Below are 27,164 nucleotides of genomic sequence, written 5' to 3'. Positions count from 1 at the left end.
AAACTCAACATGTGGAACAACTTGGCGCCAGAACTGTGCAGGAGGAAAAGAGCAGCATGGAAAGCCTTCAAGAGCATTGGGGAAGTGGTTAAGAGGATGATGGATCTCTGACTCTGGGCACATCTTTTCGATTCCATTGTTCTTCCTGCACTAACTTATGCCTCAGAGACCTGAGCCCTACGCAAACAGGATGAGAATGCTATTTGGGTATCTCAAGGAGGAATCGAAAGAGCTATGCTAGGAGAATCACGTCTCACTCAAGTGAGAGAAGGAATCTGAAGTTCTGACCTCTGTCGACAGTCAAGAATCAGGGACGTTGTCTCATTTGCCAAGGCATCAAAAATCAGATGGGCCAAACATGTAATGCGATTCAGAGACAACTGCTGGACTAGAGCTGTTACTGACTGGATTCCACAGGATGTCAAAAGACCGCGTGGCCGCCCACCAGCGAGATGGTCAGACTTCTTTGTCAAAACCCTGCATGAACGGTTTGAGTCTCTTCCTGCTACTGGAGCACGCAGATATCATTGGGCTACCCTAGCACATGACAGGGACAAATGGAGACGTTACTGGCGCCTGCTCAAGCAAATCAAAGATCAATGGGAAGACAAGTGATACAAGTGATTGTTTCTAGGAGCTTTTTAAAAGAGTCTTCAGAATTTTCTAATAATTGTATTAGGTCATTTACAAATAGTGAAAGCTTGACTTATTCCTTTCCAATCTGGATGCCCTTGCTAACTTTTTCTTGCCTAACTGCGATGGTAAGTACTCCCAGTACTATAATATGAATGGCTAGAGTGGGCAACCTTGCCTTGTGCCTGATCTTATAGGGTTTTATCCCATTGAATATAATACTTGCTTTGGGCCTGTGGTAAATGGCTTTGACTATATTTATTCTTATTTTACTTTTTAATAAAGTTAAGATGATTTGTTACATTCACTATTACAACACCAATCCCACACCATTGCACCTTCCCACCACCACTATTTCCAATTTTCCCAAGCACCCCTCAAGTCTGCTCCTATAGCAGGCCCTGAGTAATTTATTTTATATTGCTTGTTATAAATAATTCTCTAAAAGTTATCAAAAACATGTTTTCTAGAAGACAGTGTGCGAAGATTGTTGTCCTTCACTATGGAGTCCTTAAGCCTTTGTATAACATATTGTTACAGGTTCAGCCTTGTGTGCTTATATCTTGTTAATTGAGATTGTTTGCCTTCTACTTTGTATCCCATCCAATATGGTGTGTTACTCCTGGTTTATACGTGATGTGAAGTTTGAGATACGGTATGGCTGCATTAAAAAATGTTGCTCCACGAATTAAAAAATTTTGAATGGGGTGATACAGTAGGAGTTAAATTTTTAACTGGTTAGTGACTTTGGGTGCACTTGATGACTCAGCCTGGCATGAGGTCCAGAAGTATCTCTGCAACTTGTTAATCTCTTTTGAGATTTACATATGAGTCTCTGGATCATGGCTGGTTAATGAGCTTATTTGGTGACACAAGCAGTACATGCCATGCGTGTGACTGCTACGCTTCTGGAAGAAGAGGGAGATGGGAGGAGGTAGCCCATCCCCAGCTCCATGAAAGCCTGGAGATTACAGTCACAAAACCTTCATACTTAAGTTTTACACCAGATCAATTGGCTTTGACTATATTAAGGAAAGTTTCCTTCAGCCCCATTTTCCCCCTTTTTTTGAGTTTTTATCATGAATGGATGCTGGATCTTGTCAAATGATTCTCTCTGCATCTACTGATATGACCATATGTATTTTATTTCTTCTTTATTGATAAAAGGCTCCTGAAAGAGCCTCCAATATGGCACCATTTGGAAGGACGAGTAAGGAGAGGCTGCTAAAATCTCAGGGCTGGGACAAATGGAGACATTACTGGTGTCTGCTCGAGCAAATCGATGAACAGTGAGATGACAGTGATATAGTGATATGGTATATCATATTACTATATCATATATAGGATGTATATATGATACACTGTATGTATATATGGTACATACATATGTAATGGTATATTATGTTGATAGACTTCTTGCAAATGTTAAACCATCCTTGTATCCATGGGTGAATACTACTTGGTCATTGGTCATGCTGTATGATTTTTTTTTCTTTTTGGGTCACACCCGGTGATGCACAGGGGTTACTCCTGGCTTTGCACTCAGGAATTACTCCTGGTGGTGCTCGGGAGATCATTTGGAATGCTGGGAATCGAACCAAGGTTAGCTGCGTGCAAGGCAAACACCCTACCCATTGTACTATCACTTTAGCCCTACTATATGATATTTTTGATAATTGTTTGATTCTATTTGCTAGTGGCTGGAGCGATAACACAGTGGTTGGGTGTTCACCTTTCTCGCGGCCAACCCGAGTACGATTCCTCCGCTCCTCTCGGAGAGCCCGGCAAACTACCGAGAGTATTGAGCCCGTGCAGCAGAGCCTGGCAAGCTACCCATGCATATTGGATATGCCAAAAAACAGAACTATGTCTCTCAATGAGATATGTTACTGGTGCCCGCTCGAACAAATCGATGAGCAACAGGATGACAGTGACAGTATTTGCTAGTATTTTATTTAGGATCTTTGCATCAGTGTTAATCAGAGATATTGGAAATTTTTCTTTTTTTTTGTGGAGTCTCTGTCTGCTTTTGGTATTAGGGTGATGTTTGCTTCATAGAAACTATTTGGGAGTGTTTCTGTTTCTTCAGTTTCCTGGAAAACCTTGAAAGGAATAGGCAGTAGGTCCTCTTTAAAGGTTTGAAAGAATTCACTAGTAAATACATCAGGTTTTTAATAACCAATTATTGACATAAACACATAAGAAATATTTACTGACTTTCTGGAACCACCTCTGGTGCTGCCATATAAGGTCATCTACCACCTTGCTCCAGATATTCATAAGTAAATCTTGAAAGAGACCAACAAGATGCAGAAAATTTTTCAGACACTCGCACATGCCTGAGACACTGGAGGAACCTGGGGTGTGGGGTGGATAGTATAGTGCCCGCCCAAACAGAGTCCCAGCAGCCACTTGTTCCCACACTCCAAAATTACCACCATACCCCAGGCCTGACTCCAGTGGGACAAACCACTTAGAAAATTGCCTGCGAAAAATTCAGGTACGCAGGTTTGTGACTGAAATCTCCAGACTTTCTTGGAGTCAGGATGGCTACCTCCCTGTACTTCCCGGGGCCCTGGCAATCATATCACATTTGAAATCCACAATCCAGTTAAAAATTTAACTACAGCAGTAACACCCCATTAAAAATTCTGGACTCCCTGGAGAGATGTTTCAAACTACAAAACTGATAAACCAGTAGTGGCACACCAGATTGGATGGGATATAACGTAGATGGCAACCAATCTCAATTAACAAAACACAAACACAGAAGGTTTAACCTGCAACAATATCTTAGTAATCTCTCATACAAGGACTTCTTGTCTCTATGATAAGATAAAACAAAATACACTAGTTTTCTTATAAGAATGATGTTAGCAAATTATTGATAACAAGCAAAATAAAATAAATTATTGAGGACCTGCTATGCCATGGGGGAGGGTTTAAGGGATGGATGGGAAAATTAGAGACAGTGGTGGACAGAAGGTGTAATGATGGTGGGACTGATATGGGAATATTAAATGCCTGTAACAAATCATGAACAACTTTGTAAATCACAGTATTATATAAAGTGTAGGGAAAATTTTATACAGGCCTTACCTATTACATATAAACTCACAGATGAGAGTATAAAATGAGGCCCCAATAGTAATGCCATCATATTCGTGTCAGGCTACTTTCACCTGTGGCACCCCAGAGGGGGGTGGGTGAGAACCCTCCATGCCCCAAGGGAATCAGGCCCTGCAGCTGACCTACACTATCCAACTGCTGCCATGCTCCAGGACTCTATCGGAGCGCATGGCTGATTTGCGCGAACACCTGTCTGAGAGTGTCTGAGTGTTTGAGTGTCTGAGTGTGAGTGTCTGAGACGCTGAGTATGAGTGCTTTTGTGTCTGAGTGTGAGTGTCTGAGTGTCTGAGTATGAGTGTCAGCGTGTCTGAGTGTCCTAGTGTCTGACAGTGAGTGTCTGTCTGAGTGTGAGTCTCTGAGTGTCTGAGTGTGAGTGTGTGTCTGTGCATGAAGTGTGAGTGTGAGTGTGTGAGTGTGAGTGTGTGAGTGTGTGAGTGTGAGTGTGACTGTGTATCTGTGTGTGAGTGCCTGAGTGTGAGGGTCTGAATGTCGGACTGTGAGTGTCTGAGTGTGGGTGGTTGTGTGTCTGAGTGTCTGTGACTGTCTGTGTGTGAATGCCTGAGTGTGAGTGTCTGTGTGTCTGAGTGTGAGTGTCTGAGTATCTTAGTGTGTCTGTATATCTGAGTGTGAGTATTTTAGTCTGAGTGCCTGAGTGTCTGAGTCTGAGTGTCTGAGTGTCTGAATGTGAATGTCTTTGTGCCTGAGTGTGAGTGTCTCAGTGTCTGAGTGTGAGTGTCTGCATATCTGAGTGTGAGTGTCTGAATATGAGTGTCTGAATGTGAGTATGTGTCTGAGTGTGAGTGTCTGAATATGAGTGCTTATCTGAGTGTGAGTGCCTGAAAAAGAATGTCTCAGTGTGAGTAAGTGTCTGAGTGTGAGTGTCTGTGTGTTTGAGTGTGAGTGTCTGAGTGTGAGAGACTGAGTGTCTGAGTGTGAGTGTCTGAGAATCTGGTGTGAGTGCCTGTGTGTCTGAGTGTGAGAGTATAAGTTTGAGTGTCAGTGTCAGAGTGTGAGTGTCTGAGTGTCTGAGTGTGTCTGTGTGTTTGAGTGTGAGTGTCTGATTTGAGTGTCTGAGTGAGTGTATCTGAGGGTAACTACGTGTGAGCGTCTCTGTGTCTGAGTGTGAGTGTCTGAGTGTCTGAATATGAGCATCTGTGTGTCTGAGTGTGAGTGCCTGAATGTGAGTGACTGAGTTTCTGAGTGTGAGTGTCCGTGTGTCTGAGCTTGAGTGTCTGAATGTGAGTGTTAGAGTTTGAGTGTCTGAGAGTCTGAGTGTGAGTGTCTGAGAATCTGAGTGTGAGTGCCTGTGTGTCTGAGTGTGAGAGTATAAGTTTGAGTGTCAGTGTCAGAGTGTGAGTGTCTGAGTGTCTGAGTGTCTGAGTATGTCTGTGTGTTTGAGTATGAGTGTCTGATTTGAGTGTCTGAGTGAGTGCATCTGAGGGTAACTATGTGTAAGTGTCTCTGTGTCTGAGTGTGAGTGTCTGAGTGTCTGAATATAAGCATCTGTGTGTCTGAGTGTGAGTGCCTGAATGTGAGTGTGAGTGTCTGAGTGTGAGTGCCTGAGTGTCTGAGTGTGAGTGCCTGAGTGTCTGAGTGTGAGTGCCTGAGTGTCTGAGTGTGAGTGTCAGACTTTTATTGACTTTGTGAGTGTGAGTGTCTGTGTGTCTGAGTGTGATTGTCAGAGTGTGAGTGAATGTCTGAATGTGAGTGTCAGTGTGTCTTGAGTGTAAGTGTCTGTGTTTCCTTGTGTCTGAATGTCTGAGTGTGAATGTCCGAGTGTTTGAATATGTGTGTCTGTGTGTCTGAGTGTGAGTTTCTCAGTGTGAGTGTCCGTCTGAATGTGTCTGTGTCTAGTGTTGAGCTCTTGAGTGTGACTGAGTGTCTGAGTGTGAGTGTCTGTGTTTTTTAGTGTAAGTGTCTGGGTTTGAGTGTCTGAGTTTGAGTGAGTGTCTGAGTGTGAGTGTCTCTGTGTTTTCGTGTACGACTGTCTGATTGTGAGTGTCTGAGTGTGAGCGTCTGTGTGTCTGAGTGAGTGCCTGAGTTTGTGTCTGTATGAATGTGAGTGTTTGAGTGTGAATGTCTGAGTTTCTGAATGTAAGTGTCTGAGTGTCTGATTATGACTGTCTGTGTATCTTAATGTGAGTGTCTGAATGTGAGTGTCTGAGTGTGAGTGAGTGTCTGAGTATGAGTGTTGTATTTTTTAGTATGAGTGTCTTAGTGTGAGTGTCTGAGTATCAGTGTGAGTGTCTGAGTGTGTCTGAGTGTGAGTGTCTGAGTTTCTGAGTGTGAGTGTCTGAATGTGAGTGTCTGTGTGTCTGTTTGAGTGTCTGAGTGTGATTGTTTAAGTCTGAGTGTCTGTGAGTGTCTGAGTGAGAGTGTCTGTGTGTCTGAATGTGAGTGTCTGAGTGTGATTGTGTGAATCTGAGTGTCGTCTGTGTGTCATTAGAAAACATTATAAAACATTAGAACACTTCCTACCCATTTTATATGATTACTATACCAAATTTGATGGAGTTCAGACAGTAGGCAACAAATCATAGAGTGTAATATATATCTATATATCTACATACACATATATATCTACATATATATATATATATATATATATATATATATATACCTCTCAGAGAGCACGGCAAGCTACCGAGAGTATCCTGCCCGCAGGGGCAGAGCCTGGCAAGGTACCCATGGTGTATTCTATATGCCAAAGACAGTAACGGTAGGTCTCATTCCCCTGATCATGAAAGAGCCTCCAGTCATTGGGAAAGATGATTAAGGAGAGGCTGCTAAAATCTCAGGACTGCAAGAAATAAAGACGTTACTGGTGCCCGCTTGAGTAAATTGATGAACAACAAGTAAATCGATGAACAACAGTGATATTAACATAGAATTGCTTTAAAGTTTTATTAGAGACAGGTGAGACTTGATTATTACTATAATAAGATCCAAGTATAAAATAAAATTTAATGGAATATACTTTAGATATTAAAATTCCTCATCTGGCGACCTTCACTACCCAACTGTTGCCACACTCCAGGTCACTTTTCTGGACACTCAAGCTGAGCATCACACATGACTGAAGTCCCACAGAACCAAGTAATACGGAACTTTGTGACCTTGGACTCTAGGCTCAATGGGACCCGGAAACAAAGATCCTCTGCCTGCTTCCACCAATCTCCGGCAACCCAGGGGCCACATCCATAAGACCCACCCTGCCAGAGCCAGATAAATTCCTCATCGGATGACCTCACTTCCCAACTGCCGCCATGCTCCAGGCCGTCTTTCCAGACCACGCAGCCGCTCCACACTTCCTACCCATTTTCCATCTTTACCGCACCATATTTGACGGAGTTCAAATATGATGTGAACCATCAGAACACCTATAATGGCGATTAGAGGCTGCCCTAAAAGCCTCCATCTCTCTTGGAGAGCCTGGCAAGCTACCAAGAGTATCCCACCCGGACGGCAGATCCTGGCAAGCTACCCATGGCGTGTTCGATATGCCAAAACCAGTAACAACAATGAGCCTCATACCCCTGACCCTGGAAGAGCCATAATATGGCAGCGTTAAGAAGGACAAGCAAGGAGAGGCTGATAAAATCTCAGGGCCGAACTAGGCTGCCAAAACAAAGGACTAAAATTACTGTTTTCACTTTTAACGCACATATGCTGGCATTGGAAGCATCCATCAAGGACCTGATGGTGCAAGTGCAGATCAAGTACGATGTCATTGGATTGACCGAGATAAGAAGGCATCAAACACATAACACTGTTTTGACACTGGAGAAGAATTGTTCTTGGAACATGCGACAATAGAGGTGGTGGTATCGGTGTTCTTATCAACACGTGCCATGAGCATTGATTCGTTTGAATGCCTAACAACCTTAATCAGACGCTTATGTTGAGTAGATATGGTTCATTGCTGGCAGTTTCTATCTTTGTCGTCTACAAACCAACATCCAACTATGACGAAGAAGAAATTGAGAAGTTCTACATGGAGCTGGAGAAGTTCTATAAAGAAGACCACACCGTCTACAAGGTCATTGTTGGTGATTTTAACACTAAGATAGGACCTAGAAGGTCACCCAAAGAACTCCACATTGGGACCCACAGCCTAGAATGGAATGAACAGGGAGAGAGACTGTCTGAGTTCATCATGCTGACTAAGACCATCTACGGTCACTCACAGTTCCAGAAGACCTAATCTAAATGCTGGACATGGGAATCTCCCGGTGGACAGTTCCACAATGAAATTGACCACATCATATTCAATCGACAGTTTTGCCTGATCGCTGTCACTGTTGTCCCAAAATTCCAAATGGGATCAGACCACCGTGTCCTTCATGTGAAATTCTACTTCACGAAGCGGGGAGAAAGGGCTACAAAGTTTAAAAAGAGAACTCCCAGAACGACCACCAACTGGGAGCTCTTTGGCACTGCAGCAGCAATATGGGAAGGTGCCTTCCTGGACAACATCGACGAGGGATATGATTGACTGGTTCAGCACCTCCATGATTGTGCGAGGAATGCGGAAAGAAAGAAAGCCACAAAATGTCGCCTGTCTTCGGAAACTCTCAAGCTCATTCACCAACGTGGTCTGGAATGAGCCTCAGGCAATCGCAAGCTAACATCTGAGTTCACAAAGCTGTGCAGAAAAGCAATAAAGAAAAACCTCAAAGAGAGAAGAGCAGTAGTGTTGGCCAATGTGGCAGAAGCCGGGAAAAGTATTTGCAACACCTGCCTGTCCTTCATCAACTATAAGACCAAGATGACTGCCCTCCGACTTCCTGATGGATCTATCACATCTTCCAGAAGGGCAATAGAAAAGGTTTTAAACGACTTTTACTCGGATGTCTTTGATAGCCATGTCCACCTGCCCACATACCAAATTCCATAGGATGGATATGTCATTCCCAGTGTCCTCCCTTCCGAAATACAGCACACCATTTTGTCGGTAAAGAAGCATACAGCACCTAGTCCAGACAAGGTCAGACCCTAACACCTGAAGAATATGCCACCAGTACTCATCAATATACTGGCTCGTCTCTTCATATGCTACTTGTCTGAATGCAAGGTTCTGTCCAAATGGAAAACCAGCAGGACCGTCCTGTTGTAAATGAAGGGAGATATTCATGACATCGGCAACTATCGCCCAATCTGCCTGTTGTCCATCGTCTACAATTTATTCACTCGAGTCGTCATCCTGAATAGGATTGGCAGAACATGAGATGAAGAACAACCATGCAAGAAAGCTGGGTTCTGAAAAGGATTCAGCACGATCAACCATATCCACATGGTGATCAAGCTCATTAAGGTTTCGTGAGAATTCAAGATGACGCTCTGTCTAACGTTCATTGATTTAAAGAAGGCCTTTGATTCTGTTGAGATTGAAGTGGTCATCAAAGCCCTAGCCAAGCAGGGTGTTCAAACTCAATACATCAGGATCCTCCGTGAGCTGTATTGCGGATTCACCACTAGGATCTCACAATTCTACAAATAAGTGATCATCGATGTAAAGAGAGGGGTTCATCAGGGCGACACCATGTCACCTAAACTCTTCAGTGCCACCCTCCAGAACATCATGCAATGACTGGTATGGGAAGGAATGGGAGTGAAGATAGACAGTTGGCAACTACACCACCTCTGCTTTGCTGATAACATCATTCTCATAACACCAAATATCAGCCAAGTGGCACAACTGCTGGCCGATTTCAACTGTGAGTGTGGAAAGGTTGGACTGCAGCTGAATCTCACCAAGACAATGTTCATGAAATACTAACCATTCCCTGACATTCCATTTGCTTTAAACAAAATGAACATCTCCAAATGCAGCAGCTCTGTGTACCTGGGTTGAAAACTCAACATGAGGAACAACTTGGCACTAGAACTGCGCAGGAGGAAGAGAATAGCATGGAATGCCTTCAAAAGCATCAAAGAAGTGGTTAAGAGGACGAAAAATCTCTGGCTCTGGGAACATCTTTTTGACTCCACCATTCTTCCTGCACTAACATACGCCTCAGAGACCCAGGTGTTGATGATCAAGTATCATGAACGCTGTCTCATTTGCCAAGGCATCCAAAGTCAGATGGGCTGGACACATAATACAACTTAGAGATGGCCACTAGAGATGTTATAGATTGGATTCCACAGGACATCAAAAGACCACATGGCCACCCACCTACGAGATGGTCAGATGTCTTCTTCAAGACCCTGAATGAATGATTTGAGTCTCTTCGTGTTCTTGGAGCAAACAGACGCCATTGGGCTACACTAGCATGCGACAGGGATGAATGGAGACGTTCCTGGCATCCGCTCGAACAAATCGATGAGCAAAGGAATGACAAGTGATACAAGTGAAGTGATACTTTAGATTCCAGAAATGAAAACTTATAACTGTAAATGAGAATAGGCATTTTATTATATTGTATTAAATAGTTTTTATTTTCTTATTTACATAGGTCAAAATCATACAGGAATCACAAACTGGTTCTTAATGATTTATTTTCTGATCATTATAATTACCATTTCTTAAAGTTTTGTTGGAATAAACAATATAAAAAAATTTTTTTATGTCCCTAAGGAGACAGGTTGGGATTGAGAGGGAAACTGGGAATATTGATGGAGGGAAAATTACACTTGTGGTGTCGGAACACTAAATGCTTGAAACAACTGTATCATGATCAACTTCATAAATCAGTGGTTTTAATAAAAAGTAATTAAAAAATTAAAAAAGAAATATTTGCTGACTTGAAAAAATGGAATTCAATGGAAATCAAACGATATTTTAGTGTTTCATACACAATATTTAGCACCCGAGTGATTTATACTTTAAAAAAAAGCTGTAGAATACAATTCTATGGTAGCCAAATTCCAGAGCAAATAGATACATTAATGGAAAAGTGCACAATTCTCAGAGTGATCCCAGGATGGGCTACATAGTTACTCATTGCTGGCTTTGTTTCTTGTTCCATACCCTCTTGTTTGAGTGAAAATAGTGACCTGGTTAGATTAACCCTTTATGCTCCTTCTCACTATATACAGAGAAAAAGACTGATTTTCTTCCAAGAACTCAAAGGAAATCAGAAATCATAACCTCTCCTGTCTGGACACAATCCCTGTTCCCCCTGTTTTCCTTTCCCTTTATCGTTAGCTTCTCTTTGAATTTGTTTCATTTCCTGTTCCAGCTACACTCAATGGAACACAACAATTTAAAATATCTGAATCATTATCTCAGTGTTCTAAATGACATACTTTTACTGCTGGCTCTATAGCTGTTCTCCTTTAGGTGAGTCCTGAAAACTTTCATGGCCCTAATGAGTACATCAATTATCGTTCGTGGAAGAGTTGATGTCTCCTTAAAGGTTATTTGAAGGTTGACTGCTATCTCCATACTTATATCCAGCAAATCTATCTTAGCCTTATGAATACATTTGACCTTTTTATAGGTACAGGGGAAAATAACAGAACAAAAGTTAATTTAGACTTCTGCAATCCAACATTTTTTTTCAGAGAGAAATGAAAGGGCATTGAAATCGATACCTGCACAATAACACACTGATGAATGTTGGTACCCAATTTTCTCATTTTGCTAACTCAAGATTGGGAATTTTGAATAGTTTTTAATCCTGCATTCTTTGAGCACTGTGAAGTCTGCTGTATTGTGACTGCACAATGCCACTGCACACTCATTATGGGAGTACCAGTGGTCCTGAAAAGGTCAGTTAGTTAGAAATGTCATTGTTCAATGGAGCCGCGCAGATCTGTGTGCGCACAGATCCAATTAGGGTGTCTAGGCATCGCCACTGTAACCCAGAATCCTAATGAGTGAGTAGAGGGGAGGGAGAGATTCCTTTTTCTTCTTTCTTCTTCTAATTCAATAGAATAAGAGACTGCTTTTCAACCACCTTACATAGGGTTGTTTAAATTTTACCAAACACCACAGACTCCAGGTAGTCTTGGAGGGGAATCCTACCTTCTGTCAAGTCTAAGCCTGCATAGAACAGTCAAATGTTGAACAGAGTATAATGAAGAAGGCGGGAGTCATACTTCCAACTTCATGCTGATGGAGTGAGCATGAAAGTCCCCATCTATTTGGGACTTACTTAGGTTGGTTGCTGACTAAGGGGAAAAATGACCTTATTAAATTTATTTCTAAATGATTTATAAGTCCCTACTATGTCCCAGGTCTTAAACAGGGCTTTGGCATTTTTGACAAACCAAAAATTTCTAAGTGCAAATATGTCAGAAGTTTATAAAAATCTAGATACATTTATTGGCTGTTGTTTGTTGTAGTCACGCAGTCTACTACCCCTATTTCTAGCCCATCAAAAATATATTGAGAGGAAATCCACTGGTCATGAGCTCAGTTGCTCCAGAAACGCTATTGCTATTAAACTTTCTAATGACTTCTTTTAGTGTCTATATTTTATCTCATTGCAAACTATTAATATATTGGCACCAGTTTATATGCACAATAGTTTAAGTAACCTTGTACAGGCTACCTTTCATTTGATTGTTCTTACCTGCTACTCTTTCCCTTCAATGGTTTACCACTATTTGGGGACTAACAATTATACTAGGATTTCTTTCCTGTGTCAATTACTGCATAATTCTTGAAGCACACTTTCTGATATTTGTCTTTTCACACCAGTGACTCCTTACAAAGTTAGAATACTCTAGCACCAGCCCCTATCAGGAATAAACTGAACTAATTGACCCCAAACAATGAACAAGACACTTGTTCAAGACACTTGTTAATTTTGTTACAAGAGTTTCTAGCACCATCCTTTGAGAGCAAATGAAGGATTTTTGTAGAGGACCATATACTTGGAGTTCAAAATTTATCAGGAATGACCTACTTGATTCAATGATATCCAGATATCCAGATATACCTTCAACTGAAGTCACTTAGCCCTCTTGAAGTCTGTTAGATTTCATGATCAATCTGCATTTGTGGACAGGTAAGGGCAGAGAATGAAGATTATAAGAAGCATGTTACTTAGCCTGTTATTCACAGTGCAACAGGGCATGGGAGTTTGGTGTCAGCTTTCTTTCTTTTTGTGGGGAGAGGAGCATATACGGTGGTGCTTAGAGCTTACTCCAGGTGACCTTGAGGGACTATATAAAATGCTGTGATGGAACACAGGTCAGTTTCATGCAAGGACAAATTCTTTACATGCTATACTATTGCTCTGGCCCAGAGCTATAGGTATCTGCTTTCATCTGATTTCATCTTAATTTTCTGCATCTCGATTACTGTTTCAAGCTCAAGACTATTTCTTATCCAATACTCATTTCTACAATAAATGAGTGTGTTTCTTAATGTTTCTTTTATTATTTCTGCAATCTCTGAATGAACCAATGCCAGATGATCAGGAAGGTAGAAGTGTACTGAAAGTAGAAGTGCATAGATTCAGAAAACTTGCTACCTAGTTCCAACTTTCATAAATTAAGACAATCTGGGTTTACAAACAGCGAATGAGTCATTATTTGGAATAAGCTGACCCTATTTCTATTTTGGAGAATTATCTGTCTAGTTAGTGAAACAACAACAACAACAACAACAACAACAAACAACAAAGTTATTTGTGGTGACCATCCTCAAAGAAGAAACTTCCACCGCAACAAAAGCATTTCTTAGGTCCTGAGAAGTGCCAGATACATTCTTCTAATAAACACAAACTCCTTTAATGTCAATGTCAACTAACTTAGGGATAAAAGGCTGAAACACTATGCAGTTTTATTTTGTCCAAAATGATATAGAAAGTAAAGTTAAAACTGAGATTAAATCCTGGCCTAACAAATTTTCTGCTGTATGCTGTCTAGAATCTTTTCTTTCTTTTTTACTTCCCTCTCTGTCATAGAGAAAAGGGAATGCTTTATAGAAAATAGTATCGAGATTCCTCAAATGATTAAAAATGGAAATACAATGTGATTTGTGAATAATCAATCTCTCTATATATACCATCAAATGAAATAAAATCACTATTTTAAAGAGAGATCTGCACACTAATGCTCATTGTAGCATCACTAACAATAGCCAAGACATAGAAACAATACCAGTGTTCACTGAGGGCATAAATTAAAAAAGAAATTGTGATGTATTGGTCATAGCTCATATAATTCACATATGCCTTAATGTAGTATATCTAGCACACAATGTATCTATATGTATACATGTAATGGAATATTATTCAAACATAAAAATTCTGACTCGGGGGATGTGGGATGAGCCAGAAGTGCTCAACACCTCCTCATAGCTCTGTTCTCAGAGATGATTCCTGGTAGTGCTCAAGTCACCAATTATGGTGCTAGAGATCAAACCAGCTGTATGCAAGACAAGAGATGTAACCACTATATTATCTCTCTGGAACATCTTTTGCCATTTTTAGCAACACAGATGATATTTGAGAGCATAATGGTAAGTGAAGTAAACCAGACAAATACAAGTATTGTCCTATCTCACTTTTTTAATGGAATTAAACCTTATTCAAAGCAGAGAGTAGATTAGTGGTTTCAAGGGTCTGGGTCTGGGGTAATAGGTGAGTGACAGTGTTCAAAGGTTATTTGGTGAGTTATAAAGTTATAAATAGTTATATATATAGTTATATAGGAGTAAATTCGGGTACTAAATATACAACAGGTGAATGTAATTAAATAATACTTCACTATATGTAGTTAACAACACTTCAAAGATGATATAATTTGCCTAGCTAAATCACAGAAGTGGTAACTACAAAAATTCATGTAATTTTAAACTAGTTCCAAATAATACCTGGCCCCTCTTAGTATCTGTATTGCAAACCATAATGTTCAAAAGTAGAGAGAGAAAGAAGGAAGGTACCTGCCTCAGAGGCAGGGGATAGGATGATGTGGGGGTGGCAGGAGGGATACTGGGAACATTGGTGGTAGAAAATGAGCACTGGTGGAAGAATGGGTGCTTGATCACTGTATGACTAAAACTTAATTATGAAAGTTTGTAACTGTATCTCATGGTAATTCAATAATAAAAAGATAATACCTGGCCCCAATGTACCCTTCAATTTTATGAGTGTTATTTATAGCTCAACTCTTAGCTAATTAGCCCAGCTAGTGTCCCTTTATTCAAAGATGCACTCGGAATGATCCAATCACAGAATAAAAAACAATAGAGATTTCACTGAGACTTCTTGGAGAGTCTCTTATCTTTCCCACGGTCTAGAATTTGAGAGAGAAAATGAAGTCTGAAGCTGCTGGTCACTTTCAGACCTCCTGTGCTCTGGATATGGAGTAAACACTGAATAAGTTATTTTAAGAGAAGAAGTAACAGACTGGGTCCTCTGAACACTATATCAAGATGCTCAGAAAGGCAGACTTATTTCTGGATTGTCTATTTACATGAACCAATGAAGTGCTTGCTTTTGCTTCAGCTAATTTTGGTTGTGATTAAAGAATCCTACTTATATAGTCCCTATGCTTAACATTACCTTCCATACCTTGAATACTAATTTCTTTAGGCCCAGAACCTATATTCAGTCTGATAGAAAAGATCTTGCCAGCTTGACCTCCTTTATGCCAGTTAGTTATGGTATTGTGGATACCTCCATTTACCTTCCTGAGGTTTTAGCCCATGCACCTGTATCATTCCTGCCTTTACATCTTCCTTAGATTTTTGTTGTTTGTTTACTTACATTTAATAAATCTTCTTAGAAACACCCAGTGTTATTTTTTTCTTTTTCTTACTGACATGAGAGATGGAGATCTGGAGGTCAGTGGTGGAGATGCTAATGTAAACTGACCCAACCCTTCTTAAAAATGAGTTGGCGGTCAGACTAAATAATTCTTTAAACATATTGATGCTCCTAGGCTTTGTAACTCCACTTCATATAGGGGCAATACAAGAAACTAGTCCACAAAAAATAAAAATCTTTTTACACGAATAATTTTATAGTACTTTATTTATTTGTTTATTGCTTTTTGGGTCACACCCGGCAATGCACAAGAGTTACCCCTGGCTCACGCACTCAGGAATCACTCCTGGCGGTGCTTGGGGGACCATATGGGATGCTGGGAATTGAACCCGGATCAGTCGCGGGCAAGGCAAATGCCCTGCCCACTGTGCTATCGCTCCAGCCCCCTATGGTAGTTATTTATAAGACCAGAATATCTAGAAATAACACGTGTATCATAGAACTTATATTTTTGTAAATAATATGTATAAAAAAATTAAAGATACTATGCAGTGTAGCATTGTCGTCCCGTTGTTCATCAATTTGCTCGAGTGGGCACCAGTAATGTCTCCATTGTGAGACTTGTTACTGGTTTTTGTTTGGCATATCGAATACACCATGGGTAGCTTCTTGCAAGGCTCTGCTGGGCGGGAGGGATACTCTCTATAGCTTGCAGGGTTTTCCGAGAGGAATCGAACCTGGGTTGGCCGCATGCGAGACAAACACCCTACCCGCTGTGCTATCTTTTAAAAATATGTATATATACATATGCTTTTTACATACGCCTATAAAAGGTTCAAGGATTAAACAATTACAACTAGTAATTTATCGTAAGATAAAACCTAAAATTCAGAAAAAAATGCATGCAAAGTTTGCCAAATTGTTCATAATAATGAGAAACCAGAAGCAAATTAAATATTCAACATTATGGCATGGGAAAATAGTTGTTATAATAAAATTAAAAATCAGGTTCAAATGACCTCAACTATGTAAAACAAAATTATATCTGAATAGGAAAAAATGATCTAAAAGTAAATATTAAGGTCTTAACCCATGACTAACTCTGGGAAATAACTGATTTATTTTTTAGGTTTTAAAAAATTATATTTTAGGGAACAGGGTTACAAGAGTGTTAACTTTCATGGTTATGATGTACAAAGTTACTGTACCTTAAACATCATGGAACTGCCCAAGATCCTCCACCACTGTCCCTATATTATTCCTAGTCTACCTCTTCCTCTATCCCTCCATACAGCTTGTAATCTCAGTTCTGCTCTTAAAGAGTTTTTCATCATTTGGTACTGCCTATTCCCTTGTTTTGTATAACTGATATTTTTATCTTTAGAGATTTCCTGTGGCTTTTTATTTTTCAAACTTTGCACCAGGGCATATGTAATTTTTTAACGGAGAAAGTTATTGTAAAAAGATGGTAAGGATGCTAACTATATAGCAACATGAAAATTGTTTGTGAACTAATGTTAAGTGAAAAAAGATGTATATAAAAACTTACTGTGATTGCAATTATGTAAATATGTTTCTGTACAGAGACAGGAACTGAGAAGGAAAATGTATAAATAGAATTAGGGTTCGTATTGTGCTAAGACTATGGGATTAGGACTAATTTATTCTTCTTTCAGATCTTTAAAATGTTGTTTTAATCATGTATATACACTTTTTGAACCATCCTTTCTGTGCACAGACACTGTTACAGTTAACTTCCTGCCTGTGAGATCAGGCATCCTCTGGCTTGGCTTCCCTGGCTTGGCTTCACTCCCGTTCCTGCTTACTCTGGATTAGATCTACAATGATCACGGTGACTCTAAAAAACTGCCATGAGGCTGGTAACAAAGCCAGTGTGGCTGCTTTTGTTCCGTTAGGCTCCAAAGAGGCTGAGTCTGCATCATGGGGAACTTTAATTAGAGACAAAGCTCAACCTGAGTTTTCACATGATGACCGTTACCACTGACATTAAATATAGATCTGGAACCATTTGACTGAATGTTTTTATAAGATAAGATTATGCCTCATGAATATTTGTAGTCAGGAACAAATCTAGATGTGATTTCTTTCCCGAGTTTTCTCTAGCCCAGGATGTAGCCTAGTTAGTGGAAAAGTCTCACAGGTTTTGATGTTGCTGACGGTCTAGGTTTCCCTTATGTCCAGAAAGCCAAGTCAGCTTGGATCTTGTTGGAGAAAGAGAGCTGCACAAACATATCGCAAATATAGTGATACTTATACATGACTTTGGAAAAGGCAAAGGATTTAGAATCAGATAGATTTGGAATGAATTCTGATTCTGTCACTTATTGGCTATCTTAAGTGGGTATTTCACATAACACATAGCACCTTCACGTCTCATCTGAAAAACTGGTAAGATAACTGTTTAATGGGCCAGCAGGGACAGTTATATAAAGTATGTGAAGCACTTAATATCTTTCTGGCACAGAGTACCAGTATATCCAAACTGCAGTCCTATTATTCTTTTCCATCTCAAAGGTAAAACTATTTGGTCAGAGTGACATTCCAACACAGCCCAATAGGGGAAATATCAGTCTTTTAAAAATATGATGCATGGAAAACTTGGAACCTACATTCAAAAGAGCTGTTAGCATGTAGTGCTCCAAGTACCCCTGGTATAGTGACCACTCAGAACCAGTCCAGGAGTAGCCCACAAGCACTTCTGGATATGGTCTTCAAACCAAAAAAAATTTACTCATAGGAATACCTATGTGAGTATCTAAGTCAGTGTTCTCTTGGATATAATATCAGTAGTATAAGCAATAAAAGGAAATCAGATGAACTGAATTTCATCAAAATTAGAGTATTATTATTATTATTATTGCCATAATATTATTATTATTGCTACACCTGTTGCTTTTCAGGGATCACTTGTTTTTTGCTCAGGGATCCCTCCTGGAGGTGTTGAAGAGACCGTATGTGGTGCTGGGGTTTCAAATAAGTCAGCCACAGACAAGGCAAGCATCCTTCTTCCTGTACTATCTTTCTGTCCCTAAAATTAAACTATTTTTTAAATTTAAAGGACATAAAGCGGGTGAAAACAAACAGAACAGAAAAACTACTTGCAAATCACATATTTGGTGAAAGGACTTATGTCCATATTTTTGAATTCTTAAAATAAGGAAAGACAAAGTGCAAATAAAAATGGGAAAGAGAAAAATTATTTGACTAACCATATTTTTAAAGATACAAATGATCAATAAGCACATAAATTACAATCAAAATCAGTCATTAGTTAAATTCAAATAAAAATCATAATGAAGTACCAAGTCATATCCACTGGGATGGCTATAAGTAAAGGATTACAACAAGTCAGAGAGAATGGGAAAAGTTACAAGTTTCCTAAATTGAAGATGAGAATATAAAATGGTATGCTTACTTTTAAAAAATGTTTGGAAGTTTCTCAATATGTTTACCCTAATGTTTACCAGATGACCCAGCAATTCCATTCCTAGAGCTATATTAAGAAAATTAAAAGCATATGCACAACAAAAAGCTTAAATACAAATGTCCATAGCATCATTATTAATAACTGTCCAAAAAGAACTCCAAACTGAGATGATCATTAGTAGATAAGTGGATAAACTTTGAGATACTCATATAACGGAGTATTATTTGGCAATAAAGAGGAATAAAGTACTGATATATTATATAATACAAATGAATCTCAAAATATTTATGAAAATTAAAAAATACAGGTATGAAAAGTCATATATTATAAAATTCTATTTATATAAAATGTCTTGAACAGGGAAATTCATGGAAACAGTTGGCAGACTGGTGGTTTCTAAGACAAGGCAAAGGTAGAAATAGAGAGTGATTGCTAATAGGTACAAAGTTTCTTTGGAGTGATGATAATGATCTGAAATTAGTGGCTATCATTCAACAACGGTGAGTGTGTCACAAAGAACCAACTGCTGTGCTTTTAAAATAAATCCAATAATATGTGGATTATATCTCAATAAGCTGTTAATTTTTAAAACTATGATAACATTTTTAACTCAGTGGGATTATTAAAACATTATTAAAAGAAGTGTGTTAGAGTATATTTATCATTTGCTAATGTTCTAGTTGTCATCATTGCCATCCCCCTCAATGTGGAAAAATTCTCTATCATGCTCAATTTAGGAATGGTCATCTACTTATTCTGACCTAGGAAATTTGGGAAGAAATGACCCCTTCTGCATCAAACCAGCCCAAGGTTCATCATTTTTACCTTTTCCCTCTGCCATGCTGACCCACAAAGAAGGTGTTATCAACATCTTCCCACATTATCCTGGCATGTACTATTTTTGCACATGCTGATTAACACCCAATTGTCAACACTTGCAAATCTATCCTGGAAGATTTATCTGGTCACTGGAATCTGCTATGCCCACACACTGAACAGACTGGAAGCATCAGGAACTAATATTCCTACTCTTGTATTCTCTGCCCCTCAGAAGGAGAATTCTGAGGCTTATTTTCAACTCTGATTATCAGGTTTCTCAGTAGAATTACTCCCTCCTTCCCTTTTCTGTCTCTCTCTCCTTCCCTACCCCTCTCTCTTTTTCTCTTTTTTTCTTTTTCTTTCTCAAGCCTCTTGTGAAAGTCTCTAGGATACCTCCTAAATAAAACTATATGTTCTGAGTCTCTAGACCTGCTTTTTTTTAAAACTCAAAATAAGAAACCCAGCAACATTCCAAACACAGGGTGCCTGGCTAGCTGAGTGTAGGAGCAAGAGTGACAGAAAGCAGAGCTTAATCAAGCAGAGCTGAACCACAAGGGAAATAAACTCAAACTGAGAGCTGTCATTGTTATTTCTGTGTAAACCAGTCGGTAGTGACTGGTGAACAATATATCTTTCTCTGGTAATTATTATGCTAGGAATTTTTCCCAAAACAAAAATTAAAGATGTAATAAAAAATTTCATCTGTTTTACTGTTTTGTTTTCTTATAATAAGTAATAGGGGATAATGTAATGTATAACAATATAGGTGTTAAAATAATAGATTGTTTGGTCTAGAGCGATAGTATAGTAGGTAGGGCACTTGCCTTGCACACAGTCAATCTGGATACCCATTATGGTCCCGAGAGCCCCACCAGGAGTAATCCTTGAGTGCAGAGCCAGGAGTAAGCCTTGGGCACTGCCAAGTGTATCCAAAAAACCAAACAAAACCTCCACACCTGACTCAAAAGCAAAATAATATATTGCTTTTTAGCTATCTAATTTACCTCCTAGAGAATCTTAACCAAAAAATGTTCACATTATATTTAAATACAATGGTTAAATAGCACTCAAATTTTATTTTTCAAATGACATATATATCTATGTAAAAATGGGTTTTTCTTCTCAGTTTGGTGGTAAGCTTCTTATTAAAGAAAAACAAAACACCTTTCTCATTCTCCTTTCTATTAAAGAAGTCATAAGAAAAATTAATTTTCAAAAATTAAGAATGAAACTAGTTGGATCTCCAAGTCAAATATCCAATTAATACTCATTAATATTCAATTACTACTGAATAAAGTATGAGCAAAGAAATGAAAATATATTGTTATGTATTGTGATGACGTGGATCCATGAAATTGAAATGTAGAGAAATTCAAAAGGATGAGTGGATGGTTCTAAAGCCACTGGTTGCCTATATTTAGGCAGGCAAGAGTAGCTGAGAATTTGTCTCTTATTGGATATTATTGACAAAGAGAATTTATAGGCAATAACAATCAGAGATAAGATCTTCTACTTAAAGCAGGGATCTAGGGTGTGGATCCACTGTCATAAAAGATGAATGGGGAGGTGGGGAGAGGTGGCTGTAGTTCCTTCTGGGATATTGTGGCTAGTGGCCTAGAGAGGAAAGAATTTTTGATAAGGGTAGTTGAAGCATGGCAAGTTATTCTACTGACATTTTACTTCATGTGCTAATATTTTTCCAGGTCCTCTACTGAAGCTATAAGCAAAATCAATTGCAAAAAACAACCCACAGAGAAACATGAGGACAGTGTCAGTCTATAGTGAGGTCAGGAATTAATCTCATAAGTCAAAATATCAGAACACATGAATAAATTGAATACTAAATGTGAGTTCAAACAAAATCAACAGTTATGACTTGAATTCACTACAGATTCCACTTATTTTATAAAACAATTAAAGATTTTAAAATAAGCATCTTGAGGGTGTTCAAAGAAAAAGTGAAGACATTAAAATAAGAAATTATGAAACAGAAGTGGCAAAAATAGAACAAGAACAGGTGTATTTGGAGCAAAATTAGGAATTTGGTAATTAAAAATAGGCAGTCATTTAAATAGTGGAAAAGACAGCAAAGAATCTAGACCTGACATGGTCAAAAAGTAAATCTATGAATATAAATGACGTGTAGGGAATCTCAGAATCAAGGCAGTAACATAAAATAATAAACATTATAAAATGTCAATTAAGGACCATGGAGGGTCACTTTAGAGAGCCCAACATTTATATAATAGAAATTTTTGAAGAAGAGAATAAAAAGAATGAGAGAGAAGCAACATATGAAGATATAATTTTCCAACAATGGATTAGAATTTAAGTAATATTCATGTAGAAAATGTAGTCAGAGAAGCAGAAGGGCAAGTAGGTAAATTTGCACTTATACACAGCAAAGTGAAAAAGTAGAGCATTGATATTAAAAAGTTATCTTGAAATATACCAAAATAAGATAGCACAGCGGGTAGGGCGTTTGCCTTGCACGAGGCTGAACCAGGTTTGATTCCTCCCTCCCTCTCGGAAAGCCCAGCAAGCTACCGAGACTACCTTGTCCGCACAGCAGAACCTGGCAAGCTATCCATGGCATATTCAATATGCCAGAAACAGTATCAACAAGTCTCACAGTGGAGACATTACTGGTGCCCGTTCAAGCAAATCGATGAACAATGGGAGGACAGCTACAGTGCTAAGACAAGCTACTAAAAGCAAGAAATTGGACACTTCTCATCAACAGTTTTACTTGTCAGAACATAATGAAAAGAAAACCCAATATAAAAAGGATATTTCTCCTAAAACTGGAATTTTACATCTAGCCAAACCTTGACTTCACAGAGAAAGTGTTTTAAAAATGACTACATAGAATAATATAAATACACACACACACACACACACACACACATATATATATATATATATATATATATATATATAGAGAGAGAGAGAGAGAGAGAGAGAGGATGGCCCATGAACTTTAAAATAGATACTAAAGAATACAGAATAATGGCAGTATAGAAAAACCTGGGATATAATAAACAAAAGAACACAGAAGTTCATGAACTATAGGAAGTTAATTATCTCTTGGAGCTAACAATGATACACCTTTTTTCTTTGCAAAATGTTAACTTATGTCTAAAGAATTATAGCAAGGTGGCAGAACAGTGTTCAATAGGTTGTTAAAGCATTTTAAGATTCTGCTACTATAGATTATACAAAATTTTAATAACTAGAGTTTTAATAAAAGCATATGATAAAATATACAGGCAAAGAATTATCAGTTGAGGTTAAAAACAAAATTTATATCATCCAAATCTGCAAAGGGGGTTAAAAATATACAAATTATAAGATGCAGTCTTTCCAAACAAGCAAGCAAAAGGAAACTAAAGGGAAAGAAAAGGAAAAGAGTAATGATAAATAGAAAATGCAAATAAGGTGTTACAATATGTTCAAATAAATATAAAATTATAATAAATAGAAATATATTAAATTCATCTGTCACAATAAAGGGATTATTAGATTGCATTTAAAAAAGAAATATCTGTTCTCTCAAAATACACTATAAAAGGAAAAGAAAGAAGGATATTTTCCTACCAATTACATACAATATTAAATTAAGATTTATTATAAATAAGGCAGTATGGACTTAATGCAAAATGAGTTGTAGACAAATAGGATAGTATAGTAATTTAAAAATATTCTGTATATAGCAAAACTGATATATGACTGGTGTATAAGTGCTAATAAGTGAGAGAAAGAATGAAAAGTGTGGTGCCAAAGTAATGCGTCATACATATATAACTACAAAATAATTAAGCTCTTAACTCATATTAAACACCAAAGATACATTATGAGCCCAGTGTGACACAAAACTTCATGATTCTTACAAGTAAATACAGGAAAATATGGCATCCAGGAAGTGGAGAGCCAGCCCTCCCTTCTCCCTTCCTCCCTCCTCCCTCTCGTTCCTCCTTCCCTTCCTCCCCCCTCCCTCCCTTCCTCTCTCCCTTCTTTCTTTCATTCCTCCATTTCTCCTTCCCCTTCCCTTTACCTCTCCTTTTCCTCTTTTCCTTCCTTCCTTCCTTTCTTCCTTCCTTCCTTCCTTCCTTCCTTCCTTCCTTCCTTCCTTCCTTCCTTCCTTCCTTCCTTCCTTCCTTCCTTCCTTCCTTCCTTCCTTCCTTCCTTCCTTCCTTCCTTCCTTCCTTCCTTCCTTCCTTCCTTCCTTCCTTCCTTCCTTCCTTTCTTTCTTTCTTTCTTTCTTTCTTTCTTTCTTTCTTTCTTTCTTTCTTTCTTTCTTTCTTTCTTTCTTACTTTCTTACTTTCTTCTACATTAAAATGTTAGAAAACTTTATTTTATCAAATGTATCATAAAAATAAGTCATAGTCTGGAGGAAGATATTTGCAGTGCATGAAAGTGACAAAGTACTGATATTCAGAAGGATGAAAGAATGACAAGTCAATTAACACAAGAAGCTGAAGTGTCCAATAAATATATGAAAAGACATTCAAGCCACCAGGAATTAAGAAACACAAAATATAAAAACAATGGGATACCATTTCATGTTTATCATGATGACTGGTGAAAATTTATGTCTGAGAATTGCAAAGGTTAAAGATTCAGGAAAGCTTATAATTTCCTGTTAGGAATCTAAATTTGTTCAATTATGATGATAACGTAATAATAGTAATTCCTTTTTAAGCTTTATGTATGAGAGGAATGCTTATATTTAAGTATACAGAGACACAGACACGTGCTTCTAGTAACACCATTTGCAATTATCAAAAAATGGCAAATAACCTAAATCATCACCAATAAAATGCATAGTGTGATTTATATTGTAGAGTATTATGTAACAGTTAAAATAAACAAGATTGAGTTACATATATTTGTATGAATATCTAGAATACAATAGTAAGCAGGGAAAAATCATCAAATGGCATTTATAGTGTGACTACATTTATAAAAATTGGTAAAACAATACCAGTAATATTTTGAACATAGCTATTAAGAAACATTGAGTTTATTACAGTGGTTCCTATATGGTTAAGGGAGGGAGAGATGTGATCAGGGAGGAGTATAGGAAAGTCTCAATATTATATCATTTTTTTGAACAGGGAACTTTGTGGCATAGACTCTGAAGTAAAAACAAATAATTTGGTGGGAAAGGACCGCTGCTTATCATATCTCTATTTCCCCCTCTATATTCACAATAAACAAAATAAAATATTTAAGAAAATAACAGCTTGGTTAGGTATCTAGATTCTAAGCCAGCATTTCTGAAGGCTCCTAGTCTATGAGGAGTGACAGTGCAAGAATTGCAGTTCTGTGTTGAGGATGGTCTGATGAGGAGCATCGACAGACTAGTGTCCCCACTGACCGCCCCAGGATGATTTTGAAGCCCACTGCTTACTACTACATATTTCAATGTGTGGAATTGGACTGGTTTTGAAAGTGAGTTAAGGAGTTCCAATTCTGTGGACAGAATTGTTCATATCATACATTCCATACATTCCAAAGGTAACTCTCAATCTTTCCAGGTCATGGCACATGTGGATTTAACACTAACTGCCATTTGCAGGGCTTCAGTTGCCCTTGGTCTTACTTGTGTCCTGAGTTCAGTGAATTATTATCTCACAGTTGTAAATTGCACAACATCACACAGTGAAGCCTACTTGCAAGGCACACCAGTGTGTGACAACATATCTTTAGAAAAATTTTTGCCAGAGATGATGTTTTTCATCAAAGGGTTGTAAAATTTGCAAACCAGTCCAAATTGTGGTAAGAGCATTGTTTTGTTTTGTTGTTTGTATTTTTGCTGTTACACAGCTGCCCCAAAGTAGAACCATAATTACTCTACTAGAATTTGTGCAGTAGCAAATAGGAACAGAAAGAGCTAGAACAAAAGAGTTAGAGTGAACAAGTGTTAACATTCTCTTCCATACTACTGAAGACAGATCAAGAATCCTCTGCAATTTACACTTAAGAATCATATCAGGGAATGACTCGTTGGGATTGAGCTGTGGCTCAGGACATATAGAGCAGAAAAGAACACAGTTACAAAGCAGAGTGACCAAACAGGATAGGACAAAGTAAACCCTCATTGACACTTTAGTTAGTGTTCTAGTTATGTCAGCCCCACGGTGCAGAATTTTAATGAATGTTAACCATGCACATATTATACATAGCACATTATCTTGACTAAAAACACTTTACAAAATAGTTCATCTTTGTTTTTATAAAATCCCTAATTTAATGAGCTCTAACAGGTGAACATACAATTATGAACCTATACCCCAGTTACATGACTGGTGTTTGTATTAGGACAATTTCTCAGTCCCCTAGTAAGTGAACAAATTGGCTCTGGATACCAGATAGGCTTAGTGGAAAACAGGGACAGTACTGTACAATTATACTAATTACTAAAATACTGAAAAGAATCCATTTACATTTTTGGTAAGTAGTCATTCCCAGAGCTCCATAATCCTGCCATACAACTATTCCACCATACTGATCCTTCTTGAATATCCCATTTATTGACGATTCACTGACCAAAGTATTAATACTAGGAGCAGCAAGGGGTGATCAGGGTATTTAACACTTTATCATGAATGGCTGAAGATGAACCACCACATCCACTCTTGAAGGCTCAGTAACACAATTAGCCACACCATTCCCATAGGTCCCAGGAGAGAACAGCATCTCTTAATGGTTAGGTTATCAAGCCAGAATAAAATATCTCTCTGAAAAAAAGCAAAATGCTCAAACCTCTCTTTGAGGTTAGATGCCAGGTGTAAGCGTTTTGATTCCATGACAGGTTTGTGGGGGATTTGGCGGTCCCCTAGAAGTGAGACACTCATCCTGACAGAAGACCAAACCTGGTCACTTGCCTAGCATGGTCTTTGCTCATGAACCATCCTCCTTAATCATAGCTGCCAATTCTCATGATTTAGAACTTATCTTACAGGACACCAGGACACTTGAATCCACTACATGACTAGGGAAAAACCAAAACCAAGCCATCCTTGGAATCTAACAGCAATACCGGCGCATTAGCCCTGCTATTTGCAGAGGTGAGAGGAGGCAGCACAGAGATTGGAAAGGGAAAAGAAACGGCTGGGGTGGGGGTGGGGAGCAGAGGATAAGAGGGAGCAATGCCATTTCTGGAACAAGGGCTCTGCTGTTCATTCAGGGACTCAAAGGAGAGCAGGAATTGCATTTTGATAGGCAACCAGGCAAATACATTCCCAGGAAAACAAAGGAAAGACAAAGCAGAATGACCAGGTCTACTCACCAGGGCTGGTTATTGTCAGGAGCTCAAGCTGCCGCTGTTGCTGCAAAAGAAAACACATTGTGAGAACATTTATTAGGGCCCAACTAAACCTGGAATTAACAGGTCAGGGTGGATGTGCAAAGGGCATGTTTAGTGTGGGATAAACTGCAGAGACTGTGATGCTTACTCACA

General features: G+C 38.6%; 1 protein-coding gene across 1 annotated transcript in view; it reads right to left on the bottom strand.

Moving 5' to 3' along the window:
• Positions 1 to 27,164, bottom strand: part of AGBL4 (AGBL carboxypeptidase 4) — a 1,336,770-nt gene that overhangs the window by 304,788 nt on the left and 1,004,818 nt on the right. Inside the window, exon 6 of the mRNA XM_004607339.2 lies at positions 26,994 to 27,033. Coding sequence (XP_004607396.2) covers positions 26,994 to 27,033 — 40 coding nt within the window. The remainder of the gene's footprint in view (positions 1 to 26,993; positions 27,034 to 27,164) is intronic.

Source organism: Sorex araneus, chromosome 5 (genome assembly GCF_027595985.1).
Source record: "Sorex araneus isolate mSorAra2 chromosome 5, mSorAra2.pri, whole genome shotgun sequence".
Taxonomy (NCBI): Eukaryota; Metazoa; Chordata; class Mammalia; order Eulipotyphla; family Soricidae; genus Sorex; species Sorex araneus.
Note: the sequence above shows the minus strand (reverse complement) of the source record. Positions and strands in the feature narration are given on the sequence as shown.